General features: G+C 40.3%; 3 protein-coding genes across 3 annotated transcripts; 2 read left to right on the forward strand and 1 right to left on the reverse strand.

The window, feature by feature from the left end:
- Nucleotides 1-755: 755 nt before the first annotated feature.
- On the reverse strand, nucleotides 756-5,979 carry unc119.2 (unc-119 lipid binding chaperone B homolog 2). Its single transcript, XM_036560779.1, has 5 exons — nucleotides 5,493-5,979; nucleotides 4,606-4,719; nucleotides 3,475-3,565; nucleotides 2,373-2,545; nucleotides 756-1,394 (listed from the first exon to the last, which is right to left on the reverse strand). The coding sequence occupies exons 1-5, from the start codon at nucleotides 5,779-5,781 to the stop codon at nucleotides 1,267-1,269; spliced, it is 795 nt and encodes a 264-aa protein (XP_036416672.1). The 5' UTR covers nucleotides 5,782-5,979; the 3' UTR covers nucleotides 756-1,266.
- Nucleotides 5,980-9,389: 3,410 nt separating this feature from the next.
- Nucleotides 9,390-13,180, forward strand: si:ch73-248e21.5 (uncharacterized protein DDB_G0290587). The gene is made up of 2 exons (XM_036560792.1): nucleotides 9,390-9,492; nucleotides 9,763-13,180. Exon 2 carries the CDS (start codon nucleotides 9,772-9,774, stop codon nucleotides 11,686-11,688), a length of 1,917 nt encoding a protein of 638 aa, XP_036416685.1. The 5' UTR covers nucleotides 9,390-9,492; nucleotides 9,763-9,771; the 3' UTR covers nucleotides 11,689-13,180.
- Nucleotides 13,181-18,115: 4,935 nt separating this feature from the next.
- Nucleotides 18,116-21,889, forward strand: si:ch73-248e21.7 (endochitinase 2). Its single transcript, XM_036560788.1, has 2 exons — nucleotides 18,116-18,431; nucleotides 19,939-21,889. The coding sequence occupies exon 2, from the start codon at nucleotides 20,320-20,322 to the stop codon at nucleotides 21,679-21,681; it is 1,362 nt and encodes a 453-aa protein (XP_036416681.1). The 5' UTR covers nucleotides 18,116-18,431; nucleotides 19,939-20,319; the 3' UTR covers nucleotides 21,682-21,889.
- Nucleotides 21,890-23,122: the final 1,233 nt, after the last annotated feature.

The raw sequence follows: 23,122 nt of genomic DNA on the forward strand, positions 1-23,122 counted from the left end.
GGCTCTTAGTTTGGGAATAACTCCAGCCTTGCGTATCCTCCATCTTCTGTTTCATTGTTTATTCTCTCCCCTGCTAGTCAGTGCTCAGCAAACACTTTTCTGTTCACATAACTGTTTACGGAAAACAAAAACACATTTCATTTACTATTGTGCCAAATGCGGTGAAGATGCATTTCAGATTGTATTCCGCTCACAGTGTGTTCTAGGGGTGTTTACACCTGTCTTCTCATGGGGACAGGTGAAATCCCAACGTTATCCGATCACGAAAAACGCATGCTGATGCAAAGTGTAAACAGGCCCACTAAGACCAGAACAGCGATAGTTGTTCATCATAAATGTACAAAAAACAAATTTATAGTTTTTGTAATTAATCAACCAAGACATGTTTGTTGTCTTAAAGGGGAATTCCACCAATTTTTCACAATATCTGCATCATTCAGTGGTTGAGATATAAACAAAGAGTGGTTTGATTAAAATGGCTCCTTCTTAGAGAAACTTGCCAACTCAGATTTCTTTACAGTGGTGGTGATAGGAACCGGGGTCCCAATGTCTACAGCACAAATATAACCATTTTATTTACTATCCAAATATCACCAGTGAACCTACACGTGTCTTGTGAGTTTATATATATATATATATATATATATATATATATATATATATATATATATAATGTTGATGATGGTAAAGTAGTGACAAATCTGGAAAATATTTAAAATCATTCTTTGGGGTCCATTTTGCTTCAGAACACCCTTCATGCATCCCTCTACCTCTATCCCAATAGATCAAAATAAATTGATTAAAATACATTTTAGGCCAAAAATGATTCCTGTCACCACCACTGTGAACAATTCTGACTCGGTAAGTTTCTCTGGAAGGAAGCATTTCACAACAAACCACTTCATTACATCTTAACTATTTATATGAAAATTTTGAAAAATCCTTTTAAGTGTGTGGAACTGTTAAGTAATTACATAATGACAACAGCAGCAGCCACTAAAGCCTGAATTTTCTCCACACTTTCATTTTGGCCAAAACTAAAGAAGTAAACTTCAGACACCGAACATCTCAGTAGATCAGCTGCATACGGGGTACAGGAAAAACTGTAAATTTGTATCTTGGTCAACCTATCACTTTAAATAAGACGTTACATTCCTGATCTCATTTCTCTATCCACAAAATCACACTCATACATGCTCACACACACAGCGTGGACGGGCACAAAAGACAGTCACCCAAATTCTCAATGCTTGATGAAGACTTTGGTCACTCTGTGTCCATCTCCATACCCTTGCAGAAGGAGTACTCAGCTTTGTGGTGCATGATCAGCTTGTTGTTTGCAAAGTAGAAACTGTCTGACCGTGTCTGAAAAGGATGGGCAATCATCTCCTCGACTGGAAAAAAGAGAGAAGACAATTGGTCAATCTTCTGTAACCTGCATCTCTGAATAACCACAACTGTGAACCTTCTACAAGCAGTAATTGTACACGATCTGTAACACGTGACTGGACTTTCATTGATTCCTGTTATGGAATCTGCCTCTCTGTTCTGAACATTTGCCTGTATCTGATATATATGTGGTATGTTTGTTTTCTTACATTTTTCAGGACAGAGATGTGCAGATTTTGCAGCAAAAACAGCTAAATCAGTGAAATGATGCTAATTTAATTATTAATTTCTGCAAAATCACCATATTTCATTTTTAAAACTGAAACACGCAAAAACATTTCTTTTTGGTTGCTGAGGTTAAGGTTAGGACTAGAAAATTCGTATTACTTATACATAACTAGATTTAGTTTAGTTTATTTGTATTATGCCCTTCATACACAGCTGCAATTCAAAGCGCTTCACACAAACGCAGAAAAACAAAAGCATTAAATAATAAATCTTATAATATCCTGAGATCTAGCATCTTAAAAATGCATTTGCAAAATAGTTACAAAAAAATAAATTAAAGTGCACTGTAGAGATAAAAGACAATAAAATAGAAAATGAAACTAAAAGAAGATCAGAAGAAATCAAATGTGTGTTGAAATTTTAAATTGCTGTATTGCCAATATGCCCATTACTTTCTTCTGCTTTCTCGGCTTTCTTTCTATCACTTACACACTCTAGGTGTTATGACTTTGAGGGTTTTGTTGTGACTCACACACATTTTAGGATTTGTGATTTTGAGGGGGCACTGCAAAAGTTATTTTAAGCTTTTTACATTTATGTGAGACAAATCTGTGTAGTATAAAAGTATACTTCTGTAGAACCAAAACCTTTTTAACCTATAAAATATCAAATTGAATTGAATCATGAAACAAAAACTGCATTGAATGCAAAAATAATGTATTGTTAGACCCCTGGTGTGGGTGTGTTTTACTCACTGGTGCGTGGGTCCAGGTCTGGTAAACTGTAGATGTGCTCACAGGTGTTTCTGCTGTGCGGGATGCAGAAGCCAATCTCAAAGTCAAAAGTCTTCAGCAGCATGTCTCTGAAGTAGTGCCTCTCTATCAGCCTGAACCTGTTCACCGCCCTACTGCCTACAGTGAACTCCAGCCTGAGAGAGAGAGAGAGAGAGAGAGAGAGAGAGAGAGAGAGAGAGATTTTCAGCAAGTTTGAGATTTGTGTCCTTGAAACTAATACTAGACCAAGAACAAACCCAAACTCCACACTACCCCATCAGCATCAGGCCAATAATACAATTACAAAAATTAGTGATGCACCAAAATGAAAATCTTTGGCCAAAACCGAAATTCAGGACACATTGGGCCAAAATAAGTTATTATTACAGTATGTAAGCTACAACACATACAACACATTATTATTTTTTTGCTACACTTCTGTACATTTTTTGCACTTTGTTTGTCATTTGTGAGTATTTTCTTCATTTCAAAAATTGTCTACAAGATGGTGTCAGTGTGCTAGTAGGGACCTCTTTTCTGCTTCTGTTGATTTTTCATATTCTGCATATCGAGTGTTTTCATGTGGCATCAAATATGTAGTGGTGAAGTTCTTAGCTGTTGTATACAACTTTGATACTCATCATGCACAGAGAATATAAATCCATTGTCTAATGTCTCCTGAAATAGTTCCACATGGGCGACATCTTCAGTGTTTCTCTGCTGCGACTCAAACTGTTTAAACGGGTCTGTGTAGGAGAGCAAAGGCAACAAATAGTGTTTTAAACACTTTTTCTCATTTTCATTACCATGAAAATTATTTGTAGAGTCTTATCACGATTTATTGTAAGCCTCTGAAATCTTTGTTTTGTTTGTCTCTTTTCTGTATCAAAACTAAAAGTGCCATTTTGATTAGCCGAACGTTCGGTGCATTCCTAAACAAAGTACTTCATCGCTGTATTGCTCAAAACTGACAGGAAATTGTCACAGCTCACAAAAACACAGACGCTATATAAAAACAACAAGAGAAAAATACACAATACCCATATTTATAGAATACATAAACACTTAACATAATGGTACATACGTGGCACCGATCTCCCTCAAATTTAGAAATGCAGGAGTGAAGTGATACTGGATAAATCGAGCTGCCTCCTGCTCCTTCACATCTTTAATTTCTGAGGGAGAGCAAGAGACAGAAAGAGATAGACATAGAAAAAGAGAAAGAAAGGGAAATAAAGAATATGTGGTGAGTCGTGGTGAGTGTCGATGAAGGGAAAAGATATTTCAGCTGTCCTCATTGTTTATGTTCTTGTCTATGACAGTGAGAACAGATGGATAGTTCAAGTCAATGTGAATTTGCAGTCATATTGCATTTTTCTTCCGTACCATGGCGTATTTCTGATTCTTTTTATGATAGCTGGGGCAGCAGGAAAAGGTAAAACATGATATCTGTTAACGTTTCACACCACTGGTGCGTGGTGACGTTATCGAAAAAATCACAAGATCTTTTAGAGGCAGGCAACCATCACTATGTTTTGATGGAAGATTACAGAAAAACAAGACTTTTATGATGAATCGTGCTTAATATGAACAGGGACACAAATTATTAAAGCAAAAAACATCAATTATGACTTTAGGTCAAGTCATGCAATTTTGTTGGCTCAAAGGGCTCATGAAATGGAAATACAACTGTTTTCCCGTTTGACAGGGTATCGTTCACTCTTTAGACCATATATAAATACCAATTGGCAAAACAACCTGTTCTGAATTCTTCATGGCTTTGATGTCACAACCACAAACACATCTACATGTGCCCACTCACTCAGCCTTCAGCAGTTTAGCTGAAGGTATTTTTGCCACTGAGGCAAACAGCGAATGTTTGAACAGCGAATCAGAACAAAAGTCATTTACATACTGTGATCTTAAAGGCACAGTAAAAAAGACTTTACTTATTAGGAATAAAGAGAGGTTGGCAAATGTTCTCAGCACATACAACCATACAAGTGGGCTTTATGGGGAAACAAATAAAAGGAAAATATAGAATATGGTCACATTAATGAGAACATGCACACAAATGCCTGATTAGAGTAAACACATGAGGGAAATGCTGCCTCCAAGCAAATGCAGGAAGGTCAAAAGTAGAAGGGTGGAGTAGTTGCATCAGATGTTTTGCAGTTAGAAAGGAAACAACACACATTCGCATGCACACACACACCTGTTGGACAGTGTCTCTTCAGATCCAGAATCACAGATCCTCCCTCTAGGTCTCTGATTTTGAAGCGGGAGAAGCTGATGTTGTAGATGTTGTCTTCAGGAGAGCACAGATAGTCTGCTAACATTAAAACAGTCAAATCTTTAGAACATCAGTTTCCCCCCTGAGTGTATGTGTTTTATATGTTGTTTGCTGTTGGCTGTAATCCTCAATTCCATTTGGGAACAGACAGCACCCCCTGCTGTGATAAGCTGAAGTACAATGTACTACACACACGGACATGAGACAGCAGAAACAGTTGATTATTTAATAACTGCTCTAAACTCTTTTCATTTTTTATTTTGGATTTAACTTTGCAGTGTTTTTTTTATATATAAATGCAGGTTGTTTTCATTATGAATTATCTTGAACAGTAGTTGTTTCTACTGCTTTGATATAAATGCTCACAAAGTGGTACCAAATTCTACTGTGTGGTCTACTGTGGGCTCTAAAAAAGGGCAGCCCAAAGTGTGGCTTGTGGGCAAAAGCTTCTATCACCACAAACACCCTGAGAAAAACAACAAATTCAGGCCCACCCTGCTCTAAAGCAATGGAACATGTTCTCAGCAATGTTCAATGTGACAAATTTCACAAACCAGTTTCATTGCATAGTTTTGTGTTTCCTCTGCTCCAACACATCTGAATCATATTATTAGCTATTTATCAAACCCTTCTTGAGCTGAATCAGACATGTCAGGGCAGGAAAACCAAACCGTGCAGTGCAGGGGGGCTACAGGACTGTAGTGGGGAAATAATGATTTATTTTATTAATTAATGTACTAATAAACATAAAGACATGCTCACACATAAGCTCCGCTGCACAGGCTTCAACGTAGTAATGGCCTACTTACCCTCTGTGTATCCGGCTAGTCTGAGGACATACTGCGGGGTCACAGGGTCACCAGGTTTCCACTCCACCAACACGTCTTCCTCTTGACCCCTCTCTGTTGTTCCCTCCAAAAGAAACCCATTCCACTCCTCCATGTCCCTCACCTCTCCCTCATTTTCCTCCTCCTCCTCACCCTCTCCATCCATGTTCTCCTCTCCCCTCTCCTCCCAGCTCTCCTCTTCTCTCTCAGAAGACATCTGGCACTCCTTTGCCTCTTCGTTCTCTCGCTGTCTGGCCCCCTCACTGTCCATCTCTTATACTTTTTGGTTCAGCGTCACTTTGCTTTGCTTGTTTTTATTCTTTTGCCACTGCACTCTAAGGGCCCATGTCCAGCCTGCTTTTCTCTCTGATTAGCCTCATCTCATCAGACACACAAACACACACACAGTGTCCCTGTGACTCAAATAGATTAAGGCTATCTCACACCACTAATCCAAGACAATCCCCAATTAAACACGGACACATCAGCTACGGCAGCACACAGGGGACAAAAGGGGATGATAAAGAGCACAGAGAATACAGGAGAGATGGAGAAACGGAGAGAAGACTGGGTACAAAAGGGAAAGAAGAGATGTGCAGGATCAGATATATTAACCACAATTGGAATTTCTTTATTGGCCAAGTACTCTTATGAGAGAGTGAAAAGATGGGAATAGAGCTCAATAAGAAGAAAACCATGGGTATGACAATGGGGTTGACAGCTAACCACTGATAGTGAAGATGGTGGCCAGCTTTGGCCTGCTTGAATTAATTATCAAGAACAGAGAATCTGGTAAAGAAAAACTGCAATCACAGATTGGCACTTGGTCCAAGGATAAAGAAGCTTGAAAAGATCTTCAAAAATATATTGATCTGTCTCTATAAATGGGGTAATTTTACTGCATCATTGAAATAAAATGTAGAAATGTATGAAAAACATGTCTATGATGCGATATACCCCAAAACTAATAAGACTGAATTTCAGAGTAGAACAGATCATAGATATAATAAGAAAAAACGTTTTTCAGGATTACAGGAACATAATTAAAAGAACGGATTAAAAGGGATAAAATAATCTCAACACATTCACACAAACACACATAACCTCACAGACAAAGGCTCAACTAAGTCAAAAGCTTAAAGAAGGAAATCAGCAGGCTAAAACTCTGAGGGTGCTTTCATAACCACCTTTTTGGTCCTGACCACTGGACTTTTCAGGTTGGCCTGAACCAAAACAGGAAATGTGAGACCAAAACAGTAGATGTGAAAGGTGCCACGGACCACAGTCTAGGCCAAAGGACCGAAATTTGGTCTGACCAAAAAAGGTGGTCTCTGCCCGGATCAAACCGTTTCAATGGTTTCGCTTCGTTTGCAGTGTGAAAACACTTTTGTGGGTGGTTCTGACTTTCAGATCAACTACAGAAAGTTGAGGCAGGATATTATCACCCGTTAAACAACAGAAGAAGGAAAAGAACCAGAAGAGAAGAGCCACAGTAGCACATATGGGGAGGAGGATGCGAAATATTTAATCTTAACTGTAATTTGGTCTGATGAATAAGTCAAATGTCAACTTGAACGCCAAAAAAATGCCAAAACTTATACCTTCTTTTCTGAGATGATCAGAGAGAGAGGACGTTCACTTTTCTCAGTTCAAACAGAAAAGGCTGCCGGCCAAACTGAAAACACGCCATCATCAGATGCACATTCCTCTACCAACCAATCAGTGTCAAGTGTGGGAAGACGCAGCTCACGTAGGTGATAACAATAGGACATAGGTTTGGACAAAGGCAAAGTTCTTTAATGCACTAAAGTGCACAGTTTTGCTAAACCGCAGTGTGAAAAACCAACCCGACCAAATGTACACAATGTAACAAAAACATGAACCTTGGTTCGGAGATTTATTCAACAAAGATCAAAGCTCATGGGCATCCTTACAACGTCAGCACGAGTCACTTTCAGTCAGGCCCAAACCCTTGAAGGGTCCCGAATGGTCACCATTCACTCAGGTATACAATGATGGAAAAAACATTCCAACCATTCCAACTCCTGTACCACAGGCCACTGCTATGTCTGGTAGGAAACTGGAGACGTGCATAAACACAGTAAAGTCCTTATGTCATGTCACAGCGTCCTTCTCAAGGAACATACCACAAGCCTCAAGACATAAAACCCAATAAACATTTAAACCCAATAAAGTGTAAGACATATAATCATAAGCAAATACTAAATATTAAATAGATTCAGATTGTTTAAATCTATTTAATATTTGAATATCTTATTTGTGATTCTTAATAGGTTGTGGCATGCACCCGCCCCCCGGGCCCCGACGATGACGGCCGCGAGAGCCGGCAAGAAGGCGGGGCCCGAACACCCAGCGGCGACAAACCTCGGCCAGGACGGCGGGGACAGAGCCGCGAGTGGGGAGGGGGCGGAGCGCAAAGCCCGAGCTCCTCGGAGTAACCAGAGTGACGCGAGTGACGGCGGGAGGAGGAGGAAGACGGTGCCGGCAACGAGAGGCACCAGGGCAAGGAGCGAGTCCCGAGCTCCGCCGCCTGGGCCCCGCCCCCTGTTACGCAGCGAGGCCACTCCACTACACCTCACCTTCTCTCTGTTCCCTCTCAGCTCTTTTAAAAGGCGCTCGTGGTGCCAGCCGGATCAGCATTAGCTGCCTCTCATTAAGGGCAGCGTGAGCACCCGAGCCGAGAGGGAACGAGAGCTCGCCGCTCCGCCTCCTCGTCACCGCCCCCAGCTCGCAGCTCAGCCGCCCGGGTCGAAGGTGCAAGGATCCGCCCCCTCCCCACTCGCGGCTCTCTCCCCGCCGTCCTGGACGAGGTTTGTCGCCGCTGGGTGTTTGGGCCCCGCCTTCCTCTCGCGGCCGTCATCGTCGGGGCCCGGGGGGCGGGCGCATGCCACATAGGTTTAAAAGCTTGACAACAAAAAAAACTGTACAGAGAAAATACTTATGTTTTTAGGCTGGCTTTACATGGTGACTTTGGTTGCTAGAAACCTACATGAAGCTAAACTGCACTTGAGTTGCAAAATGTTAAGCATCCTGCAACTCACTTGAAACTTAGTTGCAACAGTTGCGTCTCAACTTCATGAAACCCATCAAAACACAGATAATGCATCACACGATCACAACAAAAAACAATTCAAACAACCAGTTTCACAAAACAAAGATGGTTTATTAGATGGTTGAAAAGGAGACCCCCCCCCTCCAGCTGACTCAAGGTTGGTAGTTTTTATTTTGTTTCATGAGTTTCTCCAAGCTAACCAGCTGCTGGCGCCACTGTTAATCCTTCTTTAATCTGCTGTTATCAAGATTTATGTAGCTAGATTCATTTATATGTTCAAAATAACCAACGCTATTGAATCACACCATGCACAAAAAGATTCACTGTGCTGTGAAGCATCATTTAAGTCTGTATCTACTCTCACAGGAAGTAACAATAGCATTTTAACCGCTGTAGATTAAAACAGTAAATCAGGGATGAACAACCCCAGTCCTGTAGACATCATTTCCAGCAGGGGTTCAACTGTAGTCCAAATCTAACACCTTGAGCAGATCATGAGCAGGGGTTGACCAGCTGGACCAGCTACTGTATATAAGGTTTAAACCCAAAGGCTCTATGTGCCTTATCTCCAGGAAACTGCTAATTTACCAAAGCAACACATCCTCTTTAGGTGTCTATGACCTAAGAAGCATCGTTGAGCGATATGAGTCAACAGGATGTTAACATACTCGTTTTACTTTGCACTTTGGTGGATGGAAAGAGGGGCGGAGCCGCCATACCACATCCTTGCATTACTCTTTATTTCTCACCTCGTTCTGCCATCACCATGGCAGCCATGCTGTCATTTCCGCCTGTGAACTAGTGGTGTGAGACATCCCAGAAAGCATCAGTGTGGCAGTGATCGTCTGCGCAAAAGAGGAAATCATGGAGAAAGAGGAAGAGACAATGAGATGAGAAGCGCATAATAAGGTACTGTGTAAATTGTTTCTTTCAATTTGTTGAAACAAAGGCTCAGATTAAAGAGAGTTTTATCTGAAGTTATGGTGTATTTTTTGGGTTTTGTGTTTGGCGCTGCGCGACATGTGATTTCACGTTGGGTGTGGGGTGATTTTAAGAGCGGCACGTAGCACAGGATGTTGAAATGTGAATAAGTGCAGGGATGTTTCACAATGATGGTTTACAAAGTTTTGGGTGGGCAGATCTTATCCACACTAAGTCTTTGGTGTTTCTCCAACACAGATAACGAAGATGAGAACGGTCTCTCTAGTGGTGTGGTTTGCTCAGCTTCTAATAGCTTGGGCTCTCTATGACAATCCACTGACCACAGGTGGCCTGGAAAAAGTTACTACAACAAACCCACAACTCACCACAGGAACATCGGCAACAAAGAAGCTCGGGACAACAACAACAACAACTCAGACCATGAAACCACCTGCAATCGCAGAGACAACAGTGTCACCACCTGCAGAAGAGTTCCTAACAAAGTGGACTCAACATCTAATGTCCACCCTGCAACCATCAGCAACAAGACTTCACGCCAATAAACAGGAAGCACTGAGCAGTTCCCCGAATTCAGCAGGAACGGAGAATGTAAGTAACGCAATCAGAACCTCTCACTACAAAGTCATGAATCTTGGACAAACTGTCTCTTCCAAACCTGCAAGTCTCACAGAAAAACACAGCGAAAATCCAGAAACAGGAACAAGATCTGGTGTTTTTACCACGGGACTCAAAACTGAAGATCTCACGAGTCAGGACAGAGTTCATACTGGACACGCAATGGATGTAAACCACTGGGAAAGTGGAACATCCATCCAGACAGATCGCCCTATCCAAACAACCTTCTCCCAAACAAGTCACGAACCCAGCACAGTCCAGCACATAAGTGCTGTACCTTCTTCAAAGCATGACTTGGACAGCGAAATTACCACAGGATATTTCATTACCACACCCAAGACAGCCATTGTGACACAAGTGACACCCAACAATGGAAAAAACATATCTATGCACAATACAGAGGGACCCCTGGTGTCCAGCACAAGTTCGAATATGGTGTCTCCGGACACTGACACTAATCAGGAGAGAGCGGAATGGATGGAAAATGTCACCACAACCCAAAGAAATATGTACAATGTCACAAACACCATTTGGATGGACAGGGTGCCAACCCAGAGGAGTGAAGGAAGCTACAGTTTCACAACAGAGCAACAAGGTCACACCACAGCAAATGACAACACAACACAAATTGAGCTGGACACATACGTTGGAAACCACACAACATCAGGAAACAGCACAGTTGGGTACATGAAGACTGAGCATGGCCAGCACAGTCAAGCTACAACAGGACATTACATCACAACAAGTATGACACCAGCCACGTCTTCAGATGGTAAAAACATATCCACAGAGAATACAGAGGGACCTCTAGTGTCCAGCACAAGTGGAAACACAGTTTCAGCAGCATCCTCAACAGAAAACCAGGAATGGACAGAAAATGTCACCAAAATTCAAAAAACTAGTACATACACCACTAGTACATACAGCAGGACCAGAACAGAGACCACTGACAAACGCAGCGACTCTGTCTGGAGCACTTCTCCGGCCATCACCTTGACATCTAACAGCACAGAGGCTGTAACAACAACGAACCAGTCCAGAGAGGCTGAATGGGCAGCGTGGCCGAACTGTTTCAATAAAGACTCTTCATCTCAGACTCAGCAACCATCTAAGCTGGTCTGTTTCATCACAATGTGGAGTCTGGGCATGGCTGCTTCTATCTTTCTAGGCCTCACTATATTCCTATGGGCACGTCTGTCTGTAGTGAAAAAGAGGGCAAAACGAAGAGGACGGAAGGACAGAGGAGGAAAGAGGTCTTCAAGGAAAGAGAGAGAGAGCTTGTGGGCGACAGACGGAGCGTCCACAGATGAAAGAGTGGAATTCTGGTACGCCAACGGATCTACGCTGGAGGCAGACAAGAAAGGGAAGGTGCAGGAGAAAGAGAACAGGAAAAAGAGGAAGGGCGGGAAACAGAAAGAAGGGAACACGGAGGACATGTGGATACAGCCTAAGGTGACGCTGCAGGACATAACTGAGTTCTGGTACGCAAACGGACGAGTGAGAAACGAGGAGAGACTGGAGAGACAGCGGGAAATTAGTGGACAATAAGACAAGAATGGATCTACAAAGACTGAGAGTGTGTGTTTGTTTGTGTGGGAGAAAGAGAGAAATCTCAAAATTCATGTATAACTTATAAATTTTCATTCACAAACTAGATTTTATTTTATTAGATTTTATTAATGTATTAATAGAACAGGCTAACATTTTTCCAAATAATCTGCTGAATCTGTAGCATATGGTTGGTTACCATGGACAATAATATCCCTGCATTTAGAAAAGAACTGGAAAGACACTTATAATAGAAGCTCTTGTCCACTGGCTTCTATTATAAATGTGTTTTGAGTCAAAGGGGTTCTAAAGACTAACAAATCCACTAGATATTGCAGTGGCCAGCAGTCGTCTAGGGAAAAATGGTAGTGAACAGGCTGGAGAGGAAAACAGAAAGTACTTGATTACCGTGGAAATACCATATGAAATGAAACCAATTCCACTGCAAGATTTGTAAGACTGTGCTAAAGTAGAGGCTAGTAAGCAGGTTTGGAGAACCCCTGTCTCTGAAAAGGCCCTTTGACTGACATATTAAACAACTGATCACAGATGTTTAGTGCAACATGCCAGTAACAAAACCAAATTCACATTAAATGAAGCGTTACACCAGTCTACCCACGCATGAGAACATCTCTTTTACTCGCTAATAACGGCTTCAAAATAAAATTCAGGGAACATTTTAAAACGGGATAGCATCAAAGGCTCGCCGGTGCGCAGAGACGACAACTGACCGCTACCAGCCTTCAGCTTGATAAACAAACGTCTGTTTCCCATCAGACTGATGAAACCAGTGCAGGTTAACCAGAGTCAGTTTAAATCCCCATGGGAGGCAAGATTCTGTAAACTGTGGTGATTCAGCTGGCAGTTCACATCAGACAGTCTGTGAACTTCTGCAGAAAGAGTCCCTGAGGGTGAAACTTACTAAAGTACAGCAAAAAAAAAAAACACTTCTGCACTGAATCTCACGCGTGATCTGTTTTACTATGGACTAGTCGACTACTTTTTTCAATGACTAGTCAAGAAGTAAAATGAATAGTCATGCAACCCCTATTCTGTCGAAATGAATCAGAATTACTGGTCATGCTAATTAACCATATGCTAAGATGCCTCGGACAGACTTTACATTAAAAAGGCTAAAGCTCTTCTTTACAGTACAATGTTAACATTTGTGGCTGATTACAGACTAAGGTGTATTATTCAATAAGTACAGGGACTTCAATGCAAACTGGTTGAGCTACTCTTATATAGAAGTATGTAATAAAACTTTGGGCCTGCTGGCGGGCCCTGGCATATGTAAGGGGTTAAACATATCTGAGTGTCTTCTTACCAAGAAAATATTTAGCTACTGTTTGTGTTAACATAATGACACCTAAACAAAGATGTGCTGTAATACATATCATACACAACTGGGTTGAAAAAGTGTCATTTTTAAAAATGTACGTATATCAACTTGAGTACTTTATTTGGTTTAATAAATTGAATATAAACAGAATCTCTTCTTTTCATTGGCCAAGAATTTAAACTTTGTATGAAGTGTTACTTTGTTACAGTAACAGGAAAATGAAACTTTATAATAATGTGTAATTTTCATAAAAGCCACATAAATAACTAATTCCATTCTATTGGTGTCATTACAAATAAGAGATTAATATGGTAGAAAAGGACGTGCGCTTGTGGACAAAAGAAACACTGTGTAAAAAGAGGAAATGATTCTCATTTTTACTGATGAATTAGGAGGAAGACCGGAGGTTCCCCACCTCAACAGCCAGACAGAAGTCTGACACATGTAAGCTGGTTACAAAAAGCAAAAAATTGAACACTTAAACAGGCATAAACAAAATATGATACAAAGTACAAACCATTCCAAAAAAGGAAATGTGTTTAACATACTACAAAATACTGCAAGAAATAAATGAGCAAAATAAAGTACAGTATTTTGTATTTTGAGTTCTTTAGGTTGCTTCATTAATGTTAAACAAATTGATTTTTTTTTTTTTGAGTACAACATCAAACTGGTGGACACATTGTGTGGAGAAGGCCTAGAGAAGAATTCCAACCAAACTGCACTAAGTATACTGTAAAGTACTGAGTTTTTCTCAAAATATTACAAGTGATCTTGTGCTCAAACATGTACAGAGGCATTTTGGATGCAAACCAGCAGAAGCAGCTTAAACTGATCTCAGCAGCCTTTCGAAAAGTAACAAGAAAATAATTCTTGTCTTGTAATGGTCTGTTTAAAATAAACAACACATGGTTTGACATTCTCATTATACAGCTTGTGGATTCTTGTCACAGTGAAGGCTCTCAAGGGGAACAAGAGGATTCCACAATGCTATTGCTTCTGTCACCACTCAGAGCAGCTGGGTGTCACCCTAGACTTCTATGGATGGTTCAAAAGGTCTAGGAAAATGCATTAACAGTGGTTAACCTTAACAGCCCTACACACATGTAAATTTATTCACACTACCATTCAAAAGTTTGGAACTGCAGTTAAAAAGTCATTGTGTATAAATGCATAAATGTGTGTGTGTGTGTGTGTGTATATATATATATATATATATATATATATATATATATATACCGATCAGGCATAACATTATGACGTCCTTGTTTCTATGCTCATTGTCCATTTTATCAACTCCACTTACTATATAGGTGCACTTTGTAGATCTACAATTACATACTGTAGTCCATCTGTTTCTCTCTCTGATCCACCACCCAAATAGTACCTGCTCTATGAGGGTCCATGGGGGTCCTGACCACTGAAGAACAGGGTAAATTGTGGCTAACAAAGTATGCAGAGAAACAGATGGACTACAGTCTGTAACTGTAGAACTACAAAGTGCACCTGTACAGTAAGTGGAGCTGATAAAGTTGACAATGAGCGTAGAAACAAGGTCATAATGTTTTGCCTGATCGGTGTATATATACACAGACGCAATATATATAGCAAAGTGCACACTGCAAATGTGATACACATATTTCAAATACATGTATCAGAAATGCTGCCCACCCCTGTACAGTGCTATTCTACTAAAACTTGGTAGGTCCAGCTTCTTGCTTACACACATAAGTGAATGACGACAACAGTTACCTTTACCCATTAAAAGACATTGCCCTGATGACAGCACGTGTATCTCTAAAATCCCAATAAATACCTCCGCATCAGTGGTACCTTCACACATATGTACACATATGCAACCCCATACCATGATAGACGCTGGCTTTTGCACCTTTGCCTGCTAAAAGTCTGGATGGTCCCTTTCAAGAACTCAATGTCCATTTTTCCCAAAATCAAGCTGAAATGTGGACTCATCTGACCACCGCACACATTTCCACTCTTTTTTTTATGTGTCTATATTTAACACAGTAGCATGATGGTTTCTTATGCAATGACACGTGGGCTTGAAGGTCACATAAATTCAACAGTGGATTTCAGCGTTGCTCTACATGGGCAGAGATTTCTCCAGATTCCCTGAATCTTTTCACAATATTATGTATGGTAGATGTTGAAAGACATAAGGTTTTTGCAATCTTGCATTGAGAAATGTTCTTTTTTAACTGTTTGATAATTCTCTCACAATGTGTGGCGCAAAATGGTGAGCCAAGACCCATCTTTGCTTGCCTTTGGTGGATGCTTCTGTTACACGCAATCATGATACCCTCACCTGTTACCAGCTCACCCGCTTATGGTAAAATGTTACAAAATGGTGTAACTTGAATGTTCTATAAACTTTCCACTCTTATTTTGCCTCTGTCCCAACTTTTTTTGAGTGGGTTGCAGGGATTAAATAAAAAAATTATTGATATGTACAAAATATAAGAGTTGGTCAACCAAAACATTCAAATCTATTTCTTTGCACTTTCGTCAGTTAAATAAAAGTTAAACAGAACTAACAAATCACAGAATCTTATTTTTATTGCATTTTACAAAAATGTTCCAAATTTTCTGGAAATGGAGTTTGTAGTCATTATTATCTTTAATAACATAATAATAATAATATTAATAATAATAATGATAAAGATGCTTATTAACTATCCTAATATTGTATTTTGTAATTTTTCGTATTATTTTACTATATTATTATTGAATGTTTGTTAATTACTCTAATATTCTACTACATTTTATTGTGTTATTTTATAGCTTCACTGTCTTAATTATTTGCTTTTTCATTTTTTAGATTTGTTCTATGCACTATGAAAATATTTGAATGTTCTTTCTTTTTTATGCAGGACTACCCAAACAGATGGGGACTGAAACAAAAGAGAGTGGAATGCATTTTGGAGCAGGCCTTAACAGTCAGATAGGTCTTTGCTAAAGATAGACGTTCTCCCAATACACTAATTTTGCAAGATCAGGCACTGCTTTAAGGCCTCAACGTGGCACTTAAACCTGTAGTGGACTTTACAGAGATCCTCTCTGGTGAGGATTACGTTACTGTCTCATCACTGCTACCAATGCTAAATGGATCCCTTAATGAACGATACTTGTACCCAAGGATGAAGATGATCCACTGACCATAGAAATAAAAGCAAACATTCTGGCCAAGCTTCAGTCAAACACAAATCAATCAAAAAATCGATGCGAATCGCCACCTTTCTGGATCCTCGTTACTGTGGAGGGCATAATGGCATCATCTTGAAGCAACAAAGGCTTGGGTTGTTGAACCAATGAATGCTCTTGGTGAAGAACATGGGCATGTCAGAGACGTGAACCAGAAAGAGCCACAACCTTCTCCCCCAGAGAAGACGTCGTTGTGGACTTTGCTCGGAAAAAAGTAATGAAGCGCTGTCAACATCACTACCTGCCAAGATAGGGGCTGCAGCTGAACTTAACACATATTTGCATTAAAATGTTACTGACGGTGAGGAAAATCGACTAATTTCATGGATCTCCCAAGAGAAACGCTTCCCCACCTTGACAAAACATGCACACAAATGTGTGCCACAAGCACTGCGTCAGAAGGACTGTTCAGTCAGTTGGTATTATTGTTACACACTCTCACACTCTCCTTAAACTTGAAATGGTGGAAATGCTTGTCTTCCTGTCTAAGAACACTTACGCTAAAAAGAACAGCCTACAGTTTGTTTTCCTGCATGTCAGTGAAGTCTAAAACCTCTTTATTTATGTTGGCCTAATTATTTATTATATTTTGTTGTTGCTCCTGAGTAACCCTGGGTAAAACCGAGTAAGGATCATTTTCGTTGAGTATGACTGTCAGGTTGTTGGTATTATTTAAGTCTAATTTTGCTGTTTAAGGCTTCGAGGCCTATTGAGCATGTTTTGTTTTAAAATGTGTGTAATAGTCATGACTGAATTAAAAGCTTGTTCAAGATTACGCTAATCGGTTGTGGACAGAAACGTGCTGAAGCATGTTCCGAATTACTCTTAACAGTGGCACTCCGTGGCATATGGCCTTATTTTTGGACCGGATGATTAAATCGTAAGTCAAATTTTTTTAAATGGCAAATCACAAGCAGGGAACAATCTACATCGCACAAGCCTAGCCAAGGCAGCTAATAAAATAAGTTGAATGCGTTCACAATAAAACAGTTTAGTAAAATATATTTGATTTGTCTTATTTTATTTTGCAAAAAAGTGTTAAAAATTTTAAACTGTCTTCAAATAATATTTGTCTACAAAAGAAGAAAAATCCTGTATTATAAAATACATACATAAAAATGATTAAATTAAAATAAACAATAATAAAGGCACCTCATAAAGAGCATTTCATACTCCTACGCTGTCAGGGGATGGATGACCACTCTGTCTTTCATATTGAGTTTTGGGGGTTTTTCAATGTTATTTTCCCTTGGAAAATTTTGTGGGCAGGTTAATCAGAAGTATTCTGTTTTGTAGCAGTGTTGGTCCTTAACGTTTTCACTTTTGATGAGAATCACAAACAGATGACACATCGGTTTTGAAAAACTCAGAATTCTCTGCTAACTCCTTTTAAAGACTCTGTGTTTCATCATTGACTTTTCATTTTTTAACAAGCCAAGCTGTCGCTTCACTACTCAAACCAGAAATAGTCCAGAGCGATACAGGTCAACTGTGTGAAGCTCAACCTCAAATTTCAACAAACTTTCAAAGCTTCCACAAACAACATTTAAGGGAGGGCCCCTTAACGTGCAGCCAAAATGGAGAAGCAACAAAATGATGTGAGACTGCATGAGGCGTCTTCATTTAAGTTCCTGTCTTTTACCGCTTTCTCTATTTTCTCAACGTGCTTCAGCGATAAACTGCTCCACCCTGTACACGTACACACCCTCGTAGGCACAAACGTACCCGTCTCACACACACACAGGCACCAGTTAGATGTTTTTCATTTCAAAAGCCTCACACACACATAAACACATGTACAGCCTCACATGTTTCATCACACCCAGCACACAACTTCCCCTTGAGCTTCTCCTTTTTTTCAACTAAACCAAAAGCGTCAAAACTAAACCAAACAGAGCAGTCACTACAACCCAGCATATGCCAAACTCTTAACTATCGTCCTCCTGCAGCCACAGAAACATACAGGCGCAGAGAGTGATACACGCTGAAAATAAGATAGAGGGAGGGGGGGCAGGCAGAGAGAGAGAAAGAGAGAGTGAGTGAATATATGAGTGACAAAGAGAGGAAGAGAGAGGTAAGAGGATAGAGGTGCTAACTACATGCGCGCGACACTAGCATGACACGTGCAGATTGGATTTGGTGGCTGATGGCGGCTGAGCCAACACACTCACGCATGAAGGTAAGTGCCAGTCTTGAGTGCATTTGCTGACCCGTCTGTGAGTGGAAGTGTAGTAAAGTTCACAATGAGGTGAAAACTTTTGCTTGACTATGACCTCAACTGAAGTGCTCAGTTACTGTGAAGGAAGGTGTAAGCGGACAGGTTGGGTCTATAATTGGGGAAGCATTAAACCTCAACCCCAGTAGAAACAATCAAGCAAACAAACAAAATATCGTCAGCACCTTTATACTGAAAGGCCTGTGTGAGGAGAGCTAAGTCTGACCCCAATCCGTCTCCTTTATACTTTCTGTGACAAATCTAAGCTTTTGCGCCATATGAGAACGAGCTAAGCTTTTCCGCCATATCTGTACAGGAACACCATGTACAGAGGAGCCGGTGGAAACCTCTTTAAGTAATGAATGTCGAAATTGCATGCTTCAACATTTTAATGCTTTATATGCAATTTATCTCTCGGATTTAGTGCCGTCCAGCTCTCTAAAGTGCGTCCACTGCTGGACCGCTGCTGTGATTAATTCTTTGTTTTTTTCTAGTATTTAATGTAGTACTTTAACGTAATAATTCTTAGTCTGTCTGATCAATATAAATAGTGACCATACAGCAGTGTGTTTGGAGCACTGTTTACTGCTGCCAGAGTAGTACCAAACGGCGCAGAACTGTTTTTTTTTACATAACTTAAAAAAGCCTCACGCCCTTTACATTGTGTATAAAATTCATGATGAATGTCAATGTTCAAGTCGAAAATTCCAGCAAAAATTCCTATTTCTTTAAAAGGATTACAAATATATGACAAAATGATACGAACTGACCTTAACTGAACTTGATCAAACTAAACTGAACTGAAGTGAACCAAATCGAAGGGAGTTGATCTGAACTGAACTGAATCAAATTAAATTGAACTAAGCTGATGTGTGAGCAGTGTGTTAAACTGTGCTGGAAAATCATACACCAAACAGAAACTAGGCTGATGTCAGCAGGAACGGCTGGATCAAACACAATAACTATGAAAATAGCACACAGTCACAGTGTGTTAGTTCTGTATTTCTGCCTGTGGGGTAGCAGTGTGACTGACTTTGAGTCTACTTTTAGATGCTCATCTTAGATGACATAATTGTAAAGTGTTAGTTGTAGAATGTTTGAAGAAGAAGTAGTGGATCAGTATCAGTAAAGGCTGATACTCAAGGTTTTAAGGCTGATATTAGAACTAAAAAGTAGTATTGCACTCTATATGTAGTCTCTTTGTTTTATTTAAATATGCATAGATGTGCAGTTCAACTTTCACAAACACTCCACCCTGTATAGTCTCTCACACTATCTCTCTCTCTCTCACACACACACACACACACAGACACACACACACACAGTAGAAAAAAACATTTCTACATTTCCTCATTTATCCAATAAAGAATTTTACACTGTGGGCCTGTAAACACTACTTATTGACTAACAGTATATTTCTCTCACTTTCCCTTTATTTTGTTTGCCTCTTATTTTCTACACTCCACCACAGCTGCACTAAGAGTGAGAGAGAGACAGAGAGGAGAAAGAGGAAGAGAAGGGTTGTGTCTTTCCGGCCTAGATTAATGCAAGATTAACCCAGCAGAACAACAGCAGTCTGGAAACTGAAGAAGGAACTCAACGCAGAGACTCAATGAAGAAGAGAAGTAACGTCTGTTAATAAGTGTCCCAACACAGAGGAACTGAGTGATATTACACATGTGACATCACCCTTACGCAAAGTGTGAAGATCTGGAACATCCTCAAACTCCTGCTACATACTTAATCCTCCAAGCAACATCCAAAGCACATTACATCTACCTTCCAACCTACCTAAAACCTAGACTGTGTCAGAGAAAAGAAGTTTCCAGTGAGGTGTTTCCTCTGAAACAGGATGTGTGGCCTAGGTCTTTTTTTAAGCACCGTCTTTTTCTCGCTGGTTCTTGGACCTCACGTAACGCTCCTGCATGCCCAGGAGTTGGAGCCTTCAACACTCTTGAATACAACATCCCAAGAACCTAAAACTGAAAGCAGTGTCACTTCATCAGAGAATATAGATCTGGTCCCTTCAGCAAAGCCTGAAGATGGATCAAACTCCACCATGGGAAACTTGGCTGCTGAGGCTCTTCTGTCAGTGACAGAACCTGTGTCAGCAGGCACCTTCACCGTAGCACCGCAGCAGGTTGTGACAACACCTTTACCAGAAACCAACCCTGTGACAACGCCCAGTCAAGAAGCTCCCACCACCACAGTCCATGATACAACCACGACGACCCAAGTGATCACAGATCCTGCAGGCCCAGAGCTCACAAGTTTGGTGGAGTTTGATAAAACCACTGTAATGAACGAAGTGACCACTACTATGACAGAAGCAACAACACATACTCCAACACCTGCTGTACCAACATCTGCTCTGACAACCGTGAAAGCATCAGAGGCCACTTCTAAGCTAATACCCCTTACTGAGGCACCTGTGCACACCACACCCGGCGCTGTGGAAACCACAGTCAGCTCCATGGAAACCACAACCAGCTCCATGGCAACCACACCCAGCGCCATGGCGACCACACACCTCAACACCATCCTCACCACCCAGCATCAAGCAGAAGACTCTATCCCAGATACTACACACCCCTTTGCTGATTTGTCAACAACGAACACTGAGGGCTTCAACGAGACTGTCGCTGTAAATGAAATCAGTGGAAATGAGAGTGTATCCGGTGGAACAGTTTCCAAACGGCTGACCTTTATCATCATTGCTGTGGTGGTCATTGCCTGTTTGATAATATTCACGTTCTGTGTCATCATATTAGTAAAACGCAGAAAGAGACGCGGCACGCAGCATTTCGGCCAGGGGTACATGAACGGGCGGAGCCAGAGGTCCAAGAAAAAGAAAGGCGAGGATGACGCTTGGGCAGGGCCTGTGAATCTGGAGGGAGGGGAAAAGGGCCAGTGTGAGGGTCCAGAAGAGGGGGGACAAGGAGATGATAAAAACCCAGACGGGACCGACGCTGTGCTTAGTACGTTTGCGGCTGTGGATGAAAATGGTGGAATCGGACGGCCTGGATCAATGGAGGTTCAGAAATGGGAGGAGAAAGAACCTCTGCTATACATTGACGAGGAAGCGAAGGGAGAGGGCAGGGAAAAACAAAAGGAAGCGGGGCAAAAAGAGGAAGAAGACACCAAAGGAAAGACAGAAATGGAGGAGCCCAAGGTGAATGGAGGTGAAGCGTTTTGTCTCACCACTGCTGTGTGAAATGAACTGGTGTACGAAACGAACTTTCTCATTCTTTGACTGTTGACTTTTTATGCCATAGTCCAAATCCTTCAGTAGTTTGCTGCCATCTACTGCACCTCGATACATAGCAGGGCTGTATTGTTTTGATTTTCCAGTCAGTTTCATACTGGGTAGACAGAGTTGCAATGTCTTTACTGCTCTTCACTTTGATACATGTTTTTAAGAATTTCTAAAATAATGAATTCCTACTTCTAAGACATAAATAAACTCTACTTTATATTCAAAGGGTTGTTAAATATATGTGCACATACGTGTGTGAGTAATTCCTTAACGAGGGGCACATTTGACTTTATTTAGGCAGTGTTCAGGCATGTTTCTTAGTGACAAAATGTAATAAAAATCACAGTGATATTTAAGTGTGCCATTATATTATCAAAGAATCAAATAATAATTGCCACTATGTATACATAGCATCAAGAATAACTGCGTGATGGTACTGACGCAGTAATAAAGATTGTTGCTTTTTGGAGGAAAACACTTGCTAACCCAACTGAATAGCAACCAGAAATGTGCTCCCCGTTCACGTCTTATTTTCACAGTAACAATTATTTGAAAGATTTGTACTGCTCTCCAAAATCTTTGGTGTTCTGGAAATCACAGTGGAATTGAGGACAGTAGAATTCTGTTATAAAATATGAGAATTGCACATATGTAGAACATAAGAATTTGAAATATGTTTACAAACACATAAAACAGGCATTTAATGATTATAACACTTTTTATCCACTTATTATAGAGCAAGTAAACAGGTCTGGGTGGACCTCAAGTCAAAAATTGTTTTTTTTTTCTAAAATTTAAAATAATTGTGGTCAAAATTGTTTTTATTTTCTTTCAAATAATAAAAGTTGCCATAATTGAAGATTCACCTAAACACATACAGTAATAGTGAAAAGTTTGGACACATCTGCTCATGGAGGAGTTTTCCTTATTTCTACAGTAGCACACATTTTAGAACAGGAATGAAATATCACACCACATCAAAACTATCCTCTTTTTTAAATTCTTTAAATCTGCCCCCTGTGCTTTGATGAAGCTTTCTTAGCATTCTCAGCATTTTTACAAGCAGCTTAATGAAGAGCTGCCTGGGACACTGACTGCTAAAAAGTACATGCCTGGGGTTGAATTTTTTAAATATATATATATTTTTTTTGTTTGTTTATTATTATTAAAATTTGTTGTTTTAATAAATGCATGCACAAGCATCCACCTAATTTATTACATCTAACAATTAAGCCTTAGTCTTTGGATCAAAATGTCTTTAAGATTATGGAAAATAGACATTCAATCAGGTTCCCCACCAAAACTGTAGGTGGGGGGGAATCACAGCACATTGCTAGAGAAAGCTGTGAGAGTGAAACTGTAGTGAATAAGGTGAAGCTGCAGATAGACTCAAAACAAT

The sequence above is a fragment of the Colossoma macropomum genome, unplaced genomic scaffold (assembly GCF_904425465.1).
Source record: "Colossoma macropomum unplaced genomic scaffold, Colossoma_macropomum, whole genome shotgun sequence".
Classification (NCBI taxonomy): domain Eukaryota; kingdom Metazoa; phylum Chordata; class Actinopteri; order Characiformes; family Serrasalmidae; genus Colossoma; species Colossoma macropomum.